Source organism: Dendrobates tinctorius, unplaced genomic scaffold, assembly GCF_039654945.1.
Source record: "Dendrobates tinctorius isolate UK_male_01 unplaced genomic scaffold, ASM3965494v1 ptg000382l, whole genome shotgun sequence".
NCBI classification, from domain to species: Eukaryota; Metazoa; Chordata; class Amphibia; order Anura; family Dendrobatidae; genus Dendrobates; species Dendrobates tinctorius.
Window position 1 is genome coordinate 1777178 of NW_027362048.1, and position 19413 is coordinate 1796590.

The window sequence follows — 19413 nt, forward strand, 5'->3', positions numbered from 1 at the left end:
TCCCCTTTCCCTTTTGGGTTGGAAAGACGTCACCCTATTACCTTTAAAGGAGGGAGAACAGTGTTGCGTTACCCCACTGTTACCAGCCCTACCTCGTAAGAAAAGGAGACATGGAGAGACATTCACTTCTCCATGGCCTTCTTGCTGTAGGGTCACCTAATTCTTTTTCAACTCTTCTACTCTTGACATAATTGTAGCTTTCATGTAACCAGCTCCTTTTCAGGCTATAATATGGTGCCCACTTTCCCTGCTCAATTACACAGCTAAAGGGAACTCAACTCTACCTCATCAAAACTGGCTCTACAGAGATCAGGCACATGTCTTGCGGGTGGGATCTTTTAACTTGGTTAATAAAAGGCTAAAACACTCTATTGCTTCAGGCAACTTTAAGTGTGGACACTGCTCATAACTGTAATTTTGGTCTTATTGGCCGTCATTTCAGAACAGGAGGTACAGAACATAAAGTACGGCACTTCATTATTTGTAAAAGTAAGATATGTGATCTTTTTGGCCGTGTAAAAAAATTTTTTTACATTAGTAAGATCATAGGTGTTATGTGTTACAGAACCACTTAGCACCCAGAATATGTTGTGCAGTTATATGTATGTATAATAGGTTCTATGTGAGATGCACGTCCCTAATGCATCAGCCCACAGGCTGCGCCCCTGGGCAGAGGGGACACGATATTCTCCTTTTGTCCGCCCTCCCCCCACCTTTGTAATTCCCACAGTAAACATCGGCAGGCTCTGGCCACCTGCGGCTTTTGTAATGCATGTCTGGCCTGCCGCTTTTATATTGGCCTGCCCTCTGTATCTGTGTGATATATTCTGTGTCCTTTGAGTAAAGTGTTGTCAGACTGGAAATACGTGGAGAAGCAGTGATCTTTTATATGCGCCCATGTAATCAAGGAATTCCAGCCAGCGTCATTCATTCAGACTCCAGCCAACGCAGAGCGGACCTCCGAAAACACGGGGTGGTACTGAAAGAGGTACCCCAGCCTGGGTAAACCCCGTTACAATAGGTACCATGAGCAAAATATTTAGTGAGAATTTAAAATCTGTTGAAACTGGTAATGGATCAATACATCTGAATAAACATGATTCAGATAAAGGGGCACTTTGTTTTGCCGGTTTAGAGCAGGTCCCACTTCCTTTCACAGATGTGTATTATCATAAAGCTCTAATGCACAGAGAAGCAAAATGGTACATTTCCACAAGTCATTTTTATCATTAAGGCCTAGTCAATCCATAGCTTGTGTTGTGAGTGCCGTGCTTTGTTCGCTTTAGATTATATTGTTCTCTACAATTAGAGCACCATACATACGTTTCATTCTAAAGTTGACGTCTGTACCAGGGCTAAGCCAAACCTCCGACTCCTCAATTTTCCTGACTCCCACTCCACAGCACAGATTCATCTCCTCTAAAAGCCGAGATCAGGGACAGAACAGACATTTATAGGACGTTTCCCTGACTCCTGACTCCACAGCACTGATCACTATTGAGCATGTACATAACATGCAGCACAGATTCATCTCAACTAAGAGCCGAGATCAGGGGCAGTACAGACATTTATAGGACATTTCCCTGACTCCACAGCACTGCCTCACTACTGAGCATGTACATAAAGGGCAGCACAGATACATCTCAACTAAAAGCCGAGATCAGGGACAGAACAGACATTTATAGGACATTTCCCTGACTCCACAGCACTGGTCACTACTGAGCATGTACATAAAGGGCAGCATAAATTCATCTCAACTAAAAGCTGAGATCAGGGACAGAACAGACATTTATAGGACATTTCCCTGACTCCACAGCACTGCCTCACTACTGAGCATGTACATAAAGGGCAGCACAGATACATCTCAACTAAAAGCCGAGATCAGGGACAGAACAGACATTTATAGGACACTTGCCTGACTCCACAGCACTGATCACTACTGAGCATGTACATAAAGTGCAGCACAGATTCATCTCATAAGAGCTGAGATCAGGGACAGGACAGACATTTATAGGACATTTCCCTGACTCCACAGCACTGGTCACTACTGAGCATGTATATAAAGAGCAGCACAGATTCATCTCAACTAAAAGCCGAGATCAGGGACAGAACAGACATTTATAGGACATGTCCCTGACTCCACAGCACTGGTCACTACTGAGCATGTATATAAAGAGCAACACAGATTCATCTTGGCTAAAAACCAAGATCAGGGACAGAACAGACATTTATAGGACACTTGCCTGACTCCACAGCACTGATCACTACTGAGCATGTACATAAAGGGCAGCACAGATTCATCTCAGCTAAAAGCCAAGAACAAGAACAGAGATTTTCAGACAATTTCATAACTTTCCCAAATTCTTCTGAAAAAAATCTATAGTACATCCTGCATTGTACTACTGTGAGGAAATGGAAGGGGATCCAGCGCAACACACCGGGCAATTAATTAAATTCAACAAACTTTATTGGCAAATCCTTTTAAAACTTGTAGAAAAGACAAAAAGGTGGACATATCAGATGACAAAACATATACTATCTGGTGGTGTGTATAAGAAATATTGCCATATGCGTTTCAAGTGAAAAAGTCTTGAACACTGGCTTAGCTAAAGGGATGCACTGTGCCCTCAAAGGATTATAGAGCCATTGAACCAACAAAGACTAGAAGTAGTGATGAGTAAACGTGCTCTGATAAGGTGTTATCCTAGCATGCTCGGGTTCTAAAGCCCCCGTTACACACTGCGATATCGCTAGCACTATCGCTGTAAAGTCACCGATTTTGTGACGTTACAGCGATATTGCTAGCGATATCGCTGCATGTGATACTTGCCTCCGACCGGCTCCCCCACTGGTTATCGCTGATCGAGCGAGAAGCTGCTGGACCATTCCTCGTCGGTCACTTCCTGCGGCGCTTCCTGTGGCGCCGACGAGCGACACGTGGAGCCGGGCGGGAGGACGCAGGATCCCCTCGTCTGACAGGTAAGTAGCGATCCCCGTCCCCAGCGATGTCGCTGGTGAGATCTGCCTGTGTGGCAGCTCACTAGCGACCACCTAGCGATGCACCAGCGATCCTGACCGTGTCATATCGCTGGTCGCGATCGCTGGTGCATCGCTAGGTGTAACGGTGCCCTAAGAGAGTGTCTTTGGTGTGCTCGAAAAATATGTTCGAGTCGCCGATGCTGCATGTCTCGTGGCTGTTCAACAGCAAACTGAATAACCTTAAGTTTGATAACTTGTCTTGGTACTGAAGCTCAGTTTAATAATTTTGGAAACCCACCGCTGCATTCATTGAACTATCGTATTAACCATTTCATGACAGCAATTTTCTATTTTTGCACTTTTTTATTTTTATAAAAGGGAAAGTAATTTGAAAAAAATGCTATAAACTTGCAGATATGGGGTTAATTTTCAGGTTAATAGCGTTCTGAACCTGACAGCCATCCCAATCGCTGAGCCGCTGTCAGTCAGTGTCGGGGGCTTGGTTACAGCTTCCTCTATACACTGTGCAGTGACTGAATCGGCGCAACCCATATGCCTAGAACCTGAACGTTGTTGGGTGGAATAAAGCTAATTTCCTTCTGGCATCAGTGGGTTGAAGTGCCTGTGCTGGTCAGGTTCAGCAAGCTATTGGCCTGCAGATTAACCCCCATATCTGCAGATTAGTAGTGTGTTTTCACATGACTGGTTTACTTTAATCCTCTTTTTTTCAAGAGCCATAACGTTTTAATTTTTGACTTATTGCTTTGACTGCATTCATTTTATTATGTTATGTACTGACAAAGAAAACATTGAAAGTGTGATTTAAGTGGTGAAAAACAAATCTCAATTCATCAATTGTTTTCTTTTTGGGGCTTTGTTTTTGTGCTGTAAAAATTACTGCGGAATCAGACCCGTCAGATCGGTGTGATCATGATGATAGATATAGTTTATTCAGTATGTTGATTAAACAAAAACTGAGACCGAAGGTAAGGAGGGAAGAGATGAAAACCATACTTATGACTCATGACACTAATTGCCAGTACACTTACCTTAATAGTCTCTCTGAACCCAGTACGTGTCCCAAAGTGTCTAAACTGCGTTGAAATGCTCTAGTGTTATTCAGCTTAGATGTAAGGTATTCCACACCACAGATATTTTGTATTCGCAGCTGAAGTTCAGTATTTGATGGAGATGAACCAACTTCCACTTACAGGCTATCAAAACTCTGGTAGCCATTATGTGTAATAGAAGCTTTTTAACTTTTTACAACCTAGTTGAAATGGTGGTATATTGAGTAAATACATTTCTCGTTCTCCTTATTGGGGGACACAGAGACCATCGGTGTATGCTGCTGCCACTAGGAGGCTGACACTATGCACAAAAAAAGTTAGCTCCTCCTCCGCAGTGTACACCCCACCGACCGGCAGGGAATTCCTCAGTTTAGCTTAGTGTCAGTAGGAGGTGGACACGGGTCTTTCATTAGACCCATATCTACCTCGATGTGCGTCGTTCCTTTTCAGGTTCTGGAGGGATACAGTGTGTAGAGTCACAGCTGTACTCCCACAAAGAGACTAGGAGTACGGCATGTACTGCCTCCCCGTATCCTCATAGGTCTCTACGGCGGGACCAAGAGCTCAGCACGGATGCGTGCCAGCGATCCAGATGGTCCTCGCTCCCCGTCTCCCACCCACTCGCCCACCAGAGCCTGTCGGTCTGGATGAGACGCGGACACTACAGAAGACAGACAGCGTGGGATATTGAGGTACCTTTATTGATTGCCAGACGGAGGTAAGTATGGGGGTCGAGTCACGTCCTCCTCATCCCTAGATGGGCATCTCGGCGGCTCCAATCTTATTCAAAGCGGCCACTGCGGCCGCCGCAATTACTCCTGGCCCTGGCGTCAGAAGGGGCCTTGCCCGGCGTTTTTCCCCCCGCCTTCAGTCCTGGGCCCAGCAGATGGCAACGGCGCTCTGCAGAGCGGTTGCCGCGGCAGCGCTGCGGGACCTCCGCGCTGACAGGCGGCCGCCGCTATTAATTTAGGCCCCGGCTTCATTTCAGGCCTTCTGCGTCGCGTCCACGCCTCCTGCCCCTTTCTTCTAAGCGGGCTTCTCTCCCGCCCGTTCCAGGCCCTCCCACCGCCTCCTTCTTGCACCACAGCCTATTCTTAGCGAGCGGGCGGTGCCTCCTTCAGCCTGGCAGTTAACGCCGCCCTTCTTCCCCTGGAAGCGCGCGTTCTCCCATTCCTCTCAGGCGGTCGCCATCTTCCCATCCTGTCAGCCGGACGCCGTTCTGTCAGCCGGATATCGCTCTCTGGGCCCGTCAGCCCGATTTCGCTCTGACCTGCAGACAAGCCGGATAGCATTGTCTCTGGGGACACCAGACTGTGAGTAGGGCTGCATCTGCAGACTGACACCCTCCTCTGCCTTCTGTCCCCCAACCTTCCGGCACTACCTCAGTTATCACTATGGCTAACTTTAAATCTGATCGTGCCCGCTCTACGGCTCCCCCCTGCACTCTAGTCAAGTACTTTGCGTGATCTTCTTGCAATCCAAACTTCCCTCAGGTCAGTCCACTCCCCTCTGCCTGGACTGTAGCAATCCAATTTAGCCTGACGCCGCCCATGAGCCATCTATGGCCCCATGTGAGAGTGAACCCCCCATGCCTGGCTGGGCTTCATCTTTCTCAATCAGTGGCAGACCTCACCAGGGTGTCTCAGTCCCTGGTAGCCGCTCTGGATAAGTTGCCCCTGGACACTTCTGCAAGGTCCAGCAGGCCTCAAGAGATTCCGTCTGAGTCAGCCAGCGTTAGTCGCCAAAGACCCAGGCAGGATCTCCAGCCGGAATCCTCCCCTCGTCCCATCTCACCGCATAGTCCGTCTCAGCAGCCTCCTTCCCGGGCCTCCTCTCCCGAGTCAGGTGAAGCATTCTCGGATAGGTCTTCTGAGGGGATTTTAGAGCTGGATTCGGACCAGGATGCGAACATGAAGGTTACGGTGCAGAACCTCATTGCAGCGATTCACCAGACCTTCGAGATTGCTGACCCCCCTGCGAAATCCTCAGATCAGGAGGTTTCGTTCAGACGGGCGGAAACACCCTCCAGGGTATTTTCTTTCCATTCCGAGTTTGGAAAGATTTTTACCAGGGAATGACAAGATCCGACTCTTTCAAAGAGGAAAGCGTCTCGGCGTACTGTACCCGTTTGCTAAAGAGCTCACGGACAACTGGGCTGCTTCTCCCTCGGTGGACCCGCCCGTGTCCAGACTTTCTAATAACACGGTTCTCCCGCTTTCAGGCGTGGCGGCTCTAAAGGATTCTAATGATAGGATTATAGAATCCCTAGCTAAGTCCGCCTTCGAAGCGGCTTCAGCGGCGGTATGTCCAAGCTTTGCTTCGTCTTGGGCAGCAAAAGCCATAGCGACTTGGGCAGAGGATCTTCGTCAGGGCATCCTAGATAAAGCACAACCAGAGCGATTGGCCGATGTCGCCAATCAGATTTCCCATGCGGGGGATTATTTGCTTTGTGCTTCTTTGGATGCCGCATCCTGCGCGGTTCAGGCGGCAAGCAACGTTGTGGCAATCCGACATACAATTTGGCTCAAGGCCTGGCAGGCGGACTTGTCTTCTAAGAAGTCTCTTACTAATCTGCCTTTTCATGGAGTACGCCTCTTTGGATCCCAATTGGACCAGATTATTAAGGACGCCACCGGAGGCACGAGTTCCCTTCTCCCTCAGTCTAAGCCTCGCAGACCTCCACTAAGGCGTCAGTTTCGACCCTTTCGGGCTTTCCGCCGTTTCAATATGGCGGAGAACCCATCCAACCAACAAAGACCGCAGGCGCGCCAAGATAGAAAGTTTCCTTCAGACCCACTCCTTCCTGGCGTTCCCACTCTTCCCAGGGCAGACCATCCAGATCCAGGTCTGGACGGTCTACATCTGCATGACTATCGTCGAACTCCCGAGGGTCCCTTCCGATTGGGAGGTCGACTTCTCTTCTTCAGGGAGGTTTGGCTGGCCTCAGTAGAGGACGCTTGGGTCAGGGACGTTGTATCATCAGGATACAAGATAGAGTTTTTCTCTTCCACCGAATCGTTTCTTCGAATCCCGTCCTCCAAAGGATCCAGCCTTGATTCCGGGGTTCTTTACGGCCATCACCTCTCTCCTCAGTTCCGGGGTGATTGTGCCCGTTCCCGTCTCGGAGTGGTTCACAGGATTTTATTCAAACCTTTTTGTGGTGCCGAAAAAAGGCGGGGCGGTCCGACTTATCTTGGATCTCAAGCTTCTCAACAAGAGAGTACGCCTTCGCCACTTCCGGATGGAGTCGGTTCGTTCGGTAATTGCTTCCATGGAGGAGCAGGAATTCATGTGTTCAATAGACATCCAAGATGCCTATCTACATGTTCCCATATTCTCCGGACATCAGAAGTTCCTGCGGTTTGCGATTCGCCAGGAACATTACCAGTTCGTCGCGCTGCCCTTCGGTCTCGCCACCACACCCAGAGTCTTCACGAAGATCATGGCTGTGCTGATGGCCTTGTTGAGGATCAGAGGTCTCGTTCTTTTTCCGTACCTCGACGATATTCTGATAAAAGCTTCCTCTTTTCAACAGGCTCGCCTAAGTTTGACGATCGTCCTAGACACCCTTTCCAATTTCGGGTGGATCGTCAACAGGAAAAAGTCTTGTCTGATTCCTTCTCAACGTCTTGTGTTTCTGGGCCTACTGTTCTTTCCCTGCAGCAGGATGTACGATCGCTGCAGACCACACTATTTCCGTCCCTCCGAACAGCTATGAGGGTCCTGGGAAAGATGGTGGCGGCGATAGAGGCAGTTCCCTTTGCCCAATTTCACGCCAGACCTCTCCAGCACGCCATTCTGTCGCGGTGGAACAGGTCTGCTCTGTCCCTGGATCGCCCTGTACGTCTTTCATGCCGGGTCAAGCGGTCACTCAACTGGTGGTTGACGTCACCTCTTATCAACTTGGGTCGGTCTTTTCTTCACATTCACTGGCAGATTGTAACAACGGATGCCAGCCTCCTCGGCTGGGGTGCAGTGTTCTGCCATCACACTGTTCAGGGTCGTTGGTCGACTCAGGAATCAGCCCTGACAATCAACGTCCTAGAGATACGAGCGATCCATCTGGCTCTCGTCCACTGGGAGAGGCTCCTCAGGGGCCTGCCAGTCCGGATTCAGACAGACAATGCCACAGCGGTGGCATATGTCAACCGCCAAGGAGGGACACGGAGTGTCTCAGCCCTGGCAGAAGTGTCCAAGATCCTTCAGTGGGCAGAGATTTCGGTACCGACAATCTCCGCGGTACACATTCCCGGCGTAGACAACTGGGCCGCCAACTTTCTCAGCCGCGAGGGTCTCGCGGCAGGAGAGTGGTCCCTACATCCGGAGGTTTTTCTTCAGCTCTGCAGTCGTTGGGGATCTGCTAGCTTCCCGCCTCAACAGGAAGGTCCCACAGTTTGTATCCAGAGCTCGAGATCCTCTCGCAGTGGGCGCCGACGCTCTGGCCATTCCTTGGTCGCAGTTCGAGCTCCCCTACCTGTTTCCTCCCCTGCCTCTTCTTCCCAAGCTGTTGAAGATCAAAGCAGAAAGAATTCCAGTCATTCTCATCTCCCCAAATTGGCCCAGAAGGTATTGGTTCGCGGACATTGTCAACCTTCTCGCGGACGCCCCCTGGAAGCTTCCAGACAGGGCAGATCTGCTTTCTCAAGGTCCGATTTGCCACCCCAATTCTCGGCCGCTCAATTTAACAGCGTGGCTGTTGAGACCGAGGTTTTGAAATGAGCAGGATTCTCCGGTCGTGTAATTCATACCATGATCCGAGCCAGGAAGACATCATCTTCCAAAGTTTACTACCGTATTTGGAAGGCCTATTTCACTTGGTGTGAGGCCAATAACATTGCGCCTATGTGCTTTTCGCTCCCTTCCGTTCCGGCATTTCTTCAGGCAGGGCTGGATGCGGGGCTTGCTCTCAGTTCCTTGAAGGGTCAAGTTTTGGTGCTGTCCATTTTATTTCAGAAGACTTTGGCCTCGCGCCCTCAGGTCAAAACCTTTCTTCAGGGCGTGGCTCACACGGCTCCTCCGTATCGAGCGCCCGTGGATCCATGGGATCTTAATCTGGTTCTTGAGGTTCTGCAAGGTTCTCCCTTTGAACCGCTCAAAGAAGTCTCCCTTTCCCTTCTCTCCTGGAAGGTAGCCTTTCTGGTGGCCATCACCTCCATCCGGCGCGTTTCGGAATTGGCGGCTCTTTCTTGCCGCTCTCCTTTTCTGGTACTTCACCAGGACAAGGTAGTTCTGCGGCCTCCGCCCTCTTTTCTTCCGAAGGTGGTGTCCTCCTTTCACCTCAATGAGGATATTGTTCTGCCGTCCTTCTGTCAGAATCCAACTCATCCTCGGGAGCGGTCCCTGAACAAGCTGGATCTGGTCAGGGCGATGAGAGTCTGTCTAGGACGTCTTCCTTGCGAAAGACAGACTCTCTTTTCGTCATTCCAGATGGGGCGCGGAAAGGTCACCCGGCTTCCAAAGCTACTATTGCTCGCTGGATCAGATCTGCAATTTTGGAGGCCTACCGGGTTAAGCATCGAGTGGCCCCTCCGGGGATCAGAGCGCACTCTACCCGGGCAGTGGGTGCTTCCTGGGCGGTACGTCACAGAGCCTCCGCGCTGCAGCTTTGCAAAGCGGCAACCTGGTCTTCGATTCACACGTTTGTGAAATTCTACATGGTCCACACCTACGCTTTGGCGGACGCCAGCCTAGGTAGAAGGATTCTGCAGGCAGCGGTGGTGAGTCCACTGGCCTGATGGAAGTTTGTTTCCCACCCCAGGGACTGCTTTGGGACGTCCCATAGTCTGTGTCCCCCAATAAGGCGAACGAGAAAACAGGATTTTTGGGTTGCTTACCGTAAAATCTGTTTCTCGGAGCCTTCATTGGGCGACACAGCACCCTCCCATGTTCTACAATTCCTGTTCTTACTTTGGTTGATTTGGTTACAGTTGAGTTGTTCTGTTTTCAATCTATTCTGTTACTTCTCCTACTGCTTTCTCACTAACTGAGGAATTCCCTGCCGGTCGGTGGGGTGTACACTGCGGAGGAGGAGCTAACCTTTTTTTGTGCATAGTGTCAGCCTCCTAGTGGCAGCAGCATACACCCATGGTCTCTGTGTCCCCCAATGAAGGCTCCGAGAAACAGATTTTACGGTAAGCAACCCAAAAATCCTGTTTTTGGACCCAAGGGGACCTGGAGATCAGGGACCTAACATTTTTCCAGAAACCTTGTATATTTGATATTTAGGCATAACCAAAACAAATGGGGTAGGTCACCTTTTATTTCTCGCATCTCCAACAACAAGTAGGGACGGTAGAGTTATGTTTATGTAGGAAGGAAGGCGTATGACATCAGAACATGAGATATAGATGTAGTATTAACCCCTTAACGACTGCTGATACGCCTTTTAACGACGGCAGTTAAGGGTACTTAAACCACAATGCTACTATTTAATGGCGCTGAGGTTTAAGATTACAGTGCCCCCAGCGTTGGGATTTCTCCGGGATCTCGGCTAGCCCAGAGAACATGATTCGGGTTGGTTTTTACCAGCCCCCGGTGTTGTGATCGCTGTAATTAATGGTATAACGGGGACCACAAAAAAGTCTGATTTTTCCATTTGATTTCTCCTCTGATGTGATCGCACCTCAGAGGAGAGAGAAGTAGGGTTCCCCAATCACCTTCCCATCATCCCCAACCCCCCCTCTGGTACCTCTGGTGTCCATGCATACCCCCTTGAAGTCCCCCAGGCGGCCAGCGTTGTCTTCCAGGAGAAAATGGTGGGCGCATGCATAGTGCGCCCACCGACATCTGCCGGCCTGCACCCGGCAACAATGGGAGATTTTTTCCTATTGGTTCATTTTGATCGCTGATGGGGTCTACAGTGCTCAAAATAAAAAAAAAAGTAGTAAATGAACCCCCCAGCAACCAATCACTGAGCACAGCGGCTCGTGTAATTGCATGCAACTTGCATTGAAGTTTATAGCAAATGAATATCGTGCCATTTTTGACCAGTGACAGAAAATTCAGTACATGTAGAAACATTGGTAATTTTGTGCTGCAGTCACGGTACTTCATAATGTGAGACAATTGAATATCATTAGATGCAGTGCGCCACCATGACCTCAGTGTTGTGTGACATTACTCTACTTCTATCCGGGCCGCTCCAAAAAACAAAGGTTAAATGCTTTGTATACGTCTAATTACATTGTCATTATATAAATCGTTTTGTTAAATTATACTGCAAAGTTAGATACATATATTTTTTTTTTTTCTACAGGTGGGGCTGATAAGAGTGTTGTGGTGTTTGATGCTTCTTCTCAGCAGATCCTTGCAACTCTTAAAGGCCACGCTAAGAAAGTCACCAATGTTGTCTTTCATCCTTCCCAGGTAAGGAGCCTTGACATTAAATTAACACCTTGATCTATTCTGATCCGGTGCAGTGAGAAGTATATTAGTTTGCAATATATGTGACTAGCTTCCTGCGTATGTTGAATCATATTTCTTAGGAGTTGGTGTTTTCGGCCTCACCTGACTCGACAATACGTGTCTGGTCCGTGCCAGAGTCCTCCTGTGTTCAAGTGCTAAAAGCCCATGAAGGAGCAGTCACTGGTCTGAGTCTGCATGCAACTGGAGACTACCTTTTGAGCTGCTCAGATGACCAGGTAATATCTTTTTGAGGTTTTTATTTTGCTGATGGAAGCCTTATTTTCAAAATCTTACAGCTGATGGGCCATTCTAACCTCAATCTATCCCACTATCATAAAATCATAGAATGTTAGAGCTGGAAGAGACCTCCAGGGTCATCGTGTCACACCCCTGCTCAATGCAGGGTTCGCTAAACCATCCCAGACAGATGTCTGTCCAGTCTCTGTTTGAAGGCTTCATTGACAGAGAGCTCGCCACCTCTCATGGCAGCCTGTTCCACTCATTGATCACCCTCACTGTCAAAAAGTTTTTTCTAATATGTAACTTCTCCCTTTCAGTTTTATTCCATTGCGTCTTGTGTTTCCATGTTCAAATGAGAATAATGATGATCCATTTACACTGTGACATCCTTTCAGGTATTTGTGGACAGCTATTAAGTCTCCTGTTAAGGCCCCGTTACAACGATATTGTGAACGATATCGTTGCAACCTCACCAGTTTGTCGGAACAACATCGTTGCGTGTGACATGTAGCAACGATCAGTTGGCTGATCGTTAATCATTGCCTAATGGTCTGGGCCATAATTCTATCGTTGGTCTCCCGCTGGGCAGCACACATTGCTGCGTGTGACAGCAAGAGACCAATGATCAGTGACTGGGAGCTGGTATCCAGGGTAAACAGAGGGTAACTAAGAGCCGCGCGGCTCTTAGATACCCGCTGTTTACCTTGGATACCAGCTTGCTGGCTGGTCCTGATCGCTGGTGAGTCTGACACAGCTTACCAGCGATCAGCTAACTATGTCCCAGCGAGCCCATCCATGTCGGATCGTTGGTGGGATCGCTGGGACATTGAAGCGTGTAACGGGACCCTTAGCCTTTTCTTCAAGCTAAACATTTCCAGATCCTTCAACAGTTCCTTGTTGGATATACTTTTCAGTCCACTCACCATCCTGGTAGCTCTTGTCTGAACTTGCTCTAGTTTTTCAATATCTTTTTTTAAAATGTGGTGCCTAGATCTGGATGCAGTATTTCAGATGAGGCCTGACCAAGGAGGAGTAGAGGGAGATAATTCACGTGATCGAGACTGTTTCTCTTAATACATCCTAGAACTGTGTTGGCTTTTTTGTTGCTATATCACACTGTTGACTCATGCAGTATGTGATCTTGGTATACCCAAGTCTTTTCACACATGCTGTTCCTTATGCTGTTCCTTAGTTCTATTCCTCCAGTTCCGTAGATGTAATTTTTGTTTTACTTGCCCAGATGTAGAATCTTGCATTTCTCCCTTTTTTAATGTCATTCTATTAGTTGCTGTCCATTGTTCAAGCTTATCTAGATCCTTCTGAATCCTTTCTCTGTTTTCTGTAGTGTTTAGGTGCCGTGTCACACTAAACGATGCACCAGCGATCCCGACAACGATACAACCTTGACATGATCGCTGGTGAGCTGCCAAACAGGCAGATTTCACCAGTGATCGGGACCAGCGAGGACGCTGGTATCCAAGGTAAATACCTTGGATACCAGCTCCCAGCGCCAGCATGCAGGTATCCAAGTACACAGCGGGTAACTAAGCAACGCGCGCGCTTAGTTACCCAATATTTAACTTGGATACCAGCTCCCAGCGTCTGCTTACAGCGCTGGGAGCTCGCTGATTGTTGCTCTCCTGCTGCCACACGCAGCGATGCTTGCTGGCCAGCGGGAGACTAACGATTAAAAAACGGCCCAGGACATTCATGCGCGATCAGCGATACCCGGCTTGGGGGGGGGGCGGTCGCTGATACGTGTCACACACAGCGAGATTGCTTGCGAGATCGCTGATGCATCACAAAATCAGCGATCTCGCTGTGTGACGAGGCCTTTAGTTACCTTTTCTAGCTTTGCATGGTCTGCAAATTTGATTAGTTTACCTTCAGTGCCCTTTTCTAGATCATTTATAAAAATGTTGAACAGCACTGGGGCCAGGATAGTGCCTTGTGGTACCCCCATTAAAAACACTCTTCCAATTCGATGTGCAACCATTTATTACCACTGTTTGAGTAGATCACTGGGCCACTTATAACTCCACCTAACCGTACCCTTGTCAATCCCATACTTGGTCATTTTTTTTTTTTTTTAAATAGGGATAGTATGAGATACTTTATCAAATGTTTTTTGCTGAAGTAGAGATATACTATATCTACCGCATTTCCCTGATCCAACCAGTCAGTGATTCAATTGTAAAAGTAAATTACCGTATATACTCGCGTATAAGCCGAGATTTTCAGCCCATTTTTTTGGGCTGAAAGTCCCCCTCTCTGCTTATACGTCATATACCAGGGGGTCGGCAGGGGTGTCAGGTCATACTTACCCCCTCCTGGCGCAGTCTCTGCAGCCCCCCTGCTTCTCCTGGTCTTGGGCTCCTTCCTTCAGCGGTCACATGGTACCGCTCATTAAAGTCATGAATATGTGCATATTGACTTTAATGAACGGTACCACGTGACCGCTGAAGGAAGGAGCCTGAGACCGGGAGAAGCGAGGCTGCAGAGACCGCGCCAGGAGGGGGTAAGTATAAGCTATATTCACCTGTCCCCGGTCCATCGCTGCGTGCTGCTGTCCTCTCCTCTGCGTCCTCTGTCTGTGATGTTCAGGTCAGAGGGCGCAGTGACGTAGTTAGTGCGCGCCGCGCCCTCTGCCTGAACGTCACTGATGGAGGGACTCGGCAGACAGAGCGACGCGCAGCCATGGAGCGGGGAGTAGTAAATATCGCCAGTGCCGGGGCCCTGAGCCAGCAGTGACATCAGAACCTGTCACTGCCTGCTCAGGACACTGGCACCGGGCCCCCCAGCGACGAGAGGTGAGTGTCATTTTTTTTTTATTTGCAGCAGCGATATATTGGGGCATAATCTATGGGGCAGCATATGGGGCATAATCTATGGAGGGAGCAGCATATGGGGCATAATCTATGGAGCATTTTATGTGGGCATAATCTATGGAATATCTTATGGGGCATATTCTATGGAATATCTTATGGGGCATGTTCTATGGAGCAACTTATGGGGGCATTATTATCTTTTGTGCAGCATTATATGTGGCGTATTTTGTACGGAGCATCTTATGGGGCCATCATGGACTGTATGGAGCATTATATGGGGCTCCTGATTCAATATGGATATTCAAAAATGATGTCGCAATTAATTTTACTTTTACTGGTATCTATTTTTATTTTTGAAATTTACCAGTAGCTGCTGCATTTTCCATCCTAGGCTTATACGCGAGTCAATAAGTTTTCCCATTTTTTTTGTGGCAAATTTAGGGGGGTCGGCTTATACACAAATGCATACGGTAGATTAGTCTGGCATGACTTATTTGGTACAAAACACATGCTGGCTCTGGTTAATTACTCTATTGTTATCCAAGTACTTGCATACGTGCAGTTTAATAATTTGTTCATAGATCGTTCCTAGTATAGCAGGGAGGCTCACTGTCTGTAAATTTCCTGGTTCCATCTTCTTTTTTTGAAGATGGGGGACAACATTTTCCCCTCTGGGACTTCTCCTGTTCTTCAGGATTTTTCGAAGATTCTGGCTAGTGATCTACAATTTCTTCTGCTAACTCTTTAAGTACCCTAGGATGTAATTCATCTGGACCAGGAGATTTAAATTCATTTAAATTGGCTGTGTTCCCTAACCATCTCTGTTTATAGATAGTGTGGATTCTTTTATTTCTTCAGTAGCACAGTGTAGATCAGATAAGGTTACAATTGATTTCTTAGAAAACAACAGATGCAAAATGCAAATTTTAAAAAATTCAGCCTTCTCATCATTTTTGAACACTTCACCCTTTTCATCCTGTAAATATCCTATAGCATCTTTGACTTTTCTTTTGCTTTTGACATAACGCCAAAATCCTTTTTTTATTGCTTTTGGTCTCACTTGCAAGCCTTACTTCATTACTGGTTTTAGTGATTCTAAGGCTTGCTCTGGATTCCCACTATGTAAAAATATAATTCATTTACTGTATGTAGAAGAATATAGTAATTATGACTGTCCCCTTACCAAAAAAGGGAAGAATTATTTTAACCTAACCTACACCTGCTGTGTTTTTGTTTGTGTGTTTTTTTTGGGTTTTTTTTTCCCTCTGGTTGTGTAGAGTGGACAGAAACCATGCGGAAATTCCATCCTTTTCTATTGTGGAAACACTCCATTTTACTGAAGATATTGCCCATTAATTTTGATGGAAACCTCACATTTTTAAGTTAAACTTCTGACTTGGCAGTGCTTTGTGGTGCTTTTCCACAATAAAAATGCATGCATTAATGAATGAGAAACACTGCACAATTTAGTTTAGAAATCCGCATATAAAATCTGCACCAAAATGCATCACCTCTCGTATTAAAGCACCTTATACCAAACCCAACAAGAAATAAACTGTTTAATTTTATATAGGTGGATAAAGCCATGATAAGATTTCCCTATAGGATAGTACAGTGATAAAAAAAAGGGGTTTGTGTAATCTCGGAGGGAAGTCTTCTTACCATGGTTATCATACCTAGTTTAACTATTAGTTATTTAGATTGTTTTTTTAACCCCTTCCTGACATCCGACGTACTATCCCGTCCACGGTACCCGGGCCCGTATGACCGTGGACGGGATAGTACGTCTACCGCGATCAGCGGCGCCCACGTGGTGAGCGCCGCTGATCGCGGCCGGTTGTCAGCTGATTATCACAGCTGACACCCGGCACTATGTGTCAGGGGCGGTCACGGACCGCCCCCGACACATTAACCCCTTGCACACCGCGATCAAACATGATCGCGGTGTACCGGGAGTTAAAGGGAAGCATCGGCAGGGAGGGGGCTCCCTCCGTGCTTCCCTGAGCCCCCCACGGCAGCGCAATGTGCAGCGCTGCTGCGGGGGGCTCCTATCCTCCAGGCCCCCGAATCCAAGATGGCGACGGGGGCCTTCGGGGACCTGAGGAAGCTGGCTTCCTCAGTGCCTGCAAAGCGCAGGCAAGAGGAAGTCTTCTTCAATGCCTGTGACAGATTGCTGATCTGTCACAGTGATCTGTGATGTGACAGATCAGCGATGTCCCACCTGGGACTATGTAATAAAGTAAAAAAAAAATTTAAAAAAAATGTAAAAATAAATTTAAAAAAATCGCCAAATAAATTAGTAAAAAAAAAAAAAAAAATATTCCCCAATAAATTCATTTTTTGAAAATAATAAAAAAAACAAAACAATAAAAGTACACATATTAGGTATCGCCGCGTCCGTAACGACCTGCCCTATAAAACTGTCCCATTAGTTAACCCCTTTAGCGAACCCCTTAAAAAATATAAATAAAAAACGAAGCAGAAAATAATGATTTATCATACCGCCAAACAAAAAGTGTAATAACGCGCGATCAAAAAGACGCATATAAATATCCATGGTACCGCTGAAAACGTCATCTTGTCCCGCAAAAAACGAGCCACCACACAGCATCATCAGCGAAAAAATAAAGTTATAGCTCACAGAATAAAGCGATGCAAAAATTATTTTTTATATAAAATAGTTTTCATTGCATAAAACCGACAAAAACATAAAAAAACGACCTAAATGAGGTATCGCTGTAACCGTACTGACCCGAAGAATAAAACCGCTTTATCAATTTTACCGCACGCGGAACGGTGTAAACGCACCCCCCCCAAAAGAAATTCATGAAACGCTGGTTTTTGTTCATTCTGCGTCCCAAAAATAGGAATAAAAAGCGATCAAAAAATGTCACGTGCCCGAAAATGGTACCAATAAAAACGTCAACTCGTCCCGCAAAAAATAAGACCTCACATGACTCAGTGGGTCACAATACGGAAAAATTATAGCTCTCAAAATGTGGTGATGCAAAAACTATTTTACAATAAAAAGCGTCTTTTAGCGTGTGACAGCCGCCAAACATAAAAACCGCCATAAATAGTAAGTCAAACCCCCCGTTATCACCCCCTTAGTTAGGGAAAAATAATAAAACTAAAAAAAAGTATTTATCTCCATTTTCCCGTTAGGGTAAGGCTGTGTGCACACGCTGCGGATTAGGTGCGGATTCATCCGCGCGGATTTTGTAAAATCCGCAGGTGAAACCACAGGTCAAAAGACCTGCGGTTTTACCTGCGGATTGCTCTGCAGTTTTGTCCTGCGGTTTTTCATCTACTCAATAGAGGAGATGGTAAACCGCAGGAGAATCTGCAGAAAGAATTGACATGTCAATTCTTTCTGCGGATTGAAAACCGCAGATAATCCGCGCGGAAAATTCCGCACCGTCTGCACTGCGGTTTTTGATTCCCATAGGGAATCATGGTACTGTACACCGCAGCAGAAACTGCTGCAGGTCCGCAGCAGCCAAAACCGCTGCGGAACCGCAGCAAAATCCGCAGCGTGTGCACACAGCCTTAGGGCTAGGGCTAGGGTTAGGGCTCAGATTAGGGTTAGGGGTGTGTTGGGGTTAGGGTTGGAGTTATAATTGGGGGTTTCCACTGTTTGGGCACATCAGGGGCTCTCCAAATGCAACATGGCGTCTGATCTCAATTCCAGCCAAAAACGTCAAATGGCGCTGCTTCCCTTCCGAGCTCTGCCATGCGCCCAAATAGTGGTTTACCCCCACATGTGGGGTATCAGCGTACTCAGGACAAATTGCACAATAACTTTTAGGGTCCTGTTACCCTTGGGAAAATAAAAATTGGGGTGAAAAGATCATTTTTGTGGAAAAAATATGATTTTTTTAATTGTACCGCTGTACGTTATAAACTTCTGTAAAGCCCTTGTGGGTTCAAAGTTCTCACCACATATCTAGATAAGTTCCTTGGGGGGTCTAGTTTCCAAAATGGGGTCACTTGTAGGGGGTTTCCACTGTTTAGGTACATCAGGGACTCTCCAAACGTGACATGGCGTCCGATCTGAATTCCAGCCAATTTTGCATTGAAAAAGTCAAACGGCGCTCCTGCCATTCTGAGCTCTGCCATGCGCCGAAACAGTCGTTCCCCCCCACAAATCAGGTATCAGCGTACTCAGGACAAATTGCACAATAACTTTTGCAGTCCAATTTCTCCTGTTACCCTTGGTAAAATAAAAAAAATTGAACCTGAAGTATTTTTTTTGTGAAAAAAAGTTAGATGTTCATTTCTTTTTAAATATTCAAAAAAATTCCTGTGACGCACCTAATGGGTTAATAAACTTCTTGAATGTGGTTTTGAGCACCTTAAGGGGTTCAGTTTTTAGAATGGTGTCACTTTTGGGTATTTTCTATCATATAGACCCCTCAAAGTGGCTTCAAATGTGATGTGGTCCTAAAAATAAAATGGTGTTGTAAAAATGAGAAATCGCTGGTCAACTTTTAACCCTTATAACTTCCTAACAAAAAAAAATTTTGGTTCCAAAATTGTGCTGATGTAAAGTAAACATGTGGGAAATGTTACTTATCAAGTTTTTTGTGTGCCGTATCTCTGTGATTTAAGGGCATAAAAATTCAAAGTTGGAAAATTGCGAAATTTTCAAAATTTTTGCCAAATTTCCATTTTTTTCACAAATAAACGCAAGTTATTTGAATGAAATTTTACCACTAACATGAAGTACAATATGTCACGAGAAAACAATGTCAGAATCACCGGGATCCATGGAAGCGTTCCAGAGTTATGACCTCATAAAGGTACAGTGGTCAGAATTGTAAAAATTGGCCCGGTCATGAACGTGCAAACCACCCTTGGGGGTGAAGGGGTTAAAGACTACAAGCATAACA

General features: G+C 46.7%; 1 protein-coding gene across 1 annotated transcript in view; it reads left to right on the forward strand.

Moving 5' to 3' along the window:
* The window catches only part of PRPF19 (pre-mRNA processing factor 19), a 96121-nt gene that overhangs the window by 44657 nt on the left and 32051 nt on the right, over nucleotides 1-19413 (forward strand). Inside the window, exons 10-11 of the mRNA XM_073563140.1 lie at nucleotides 11305-11414; nucleotides 11534-11689. Of these exons, the coding sequence (XP_073419241.1) occupies nucleotides 11305-11414; nucleotides 11534-11689 (266 nt within the window). The remainder of the gene's footprint in view (nucleotides 1-11304; nucleotides 11415-11533; nucleotides 11690-19413) is intronic.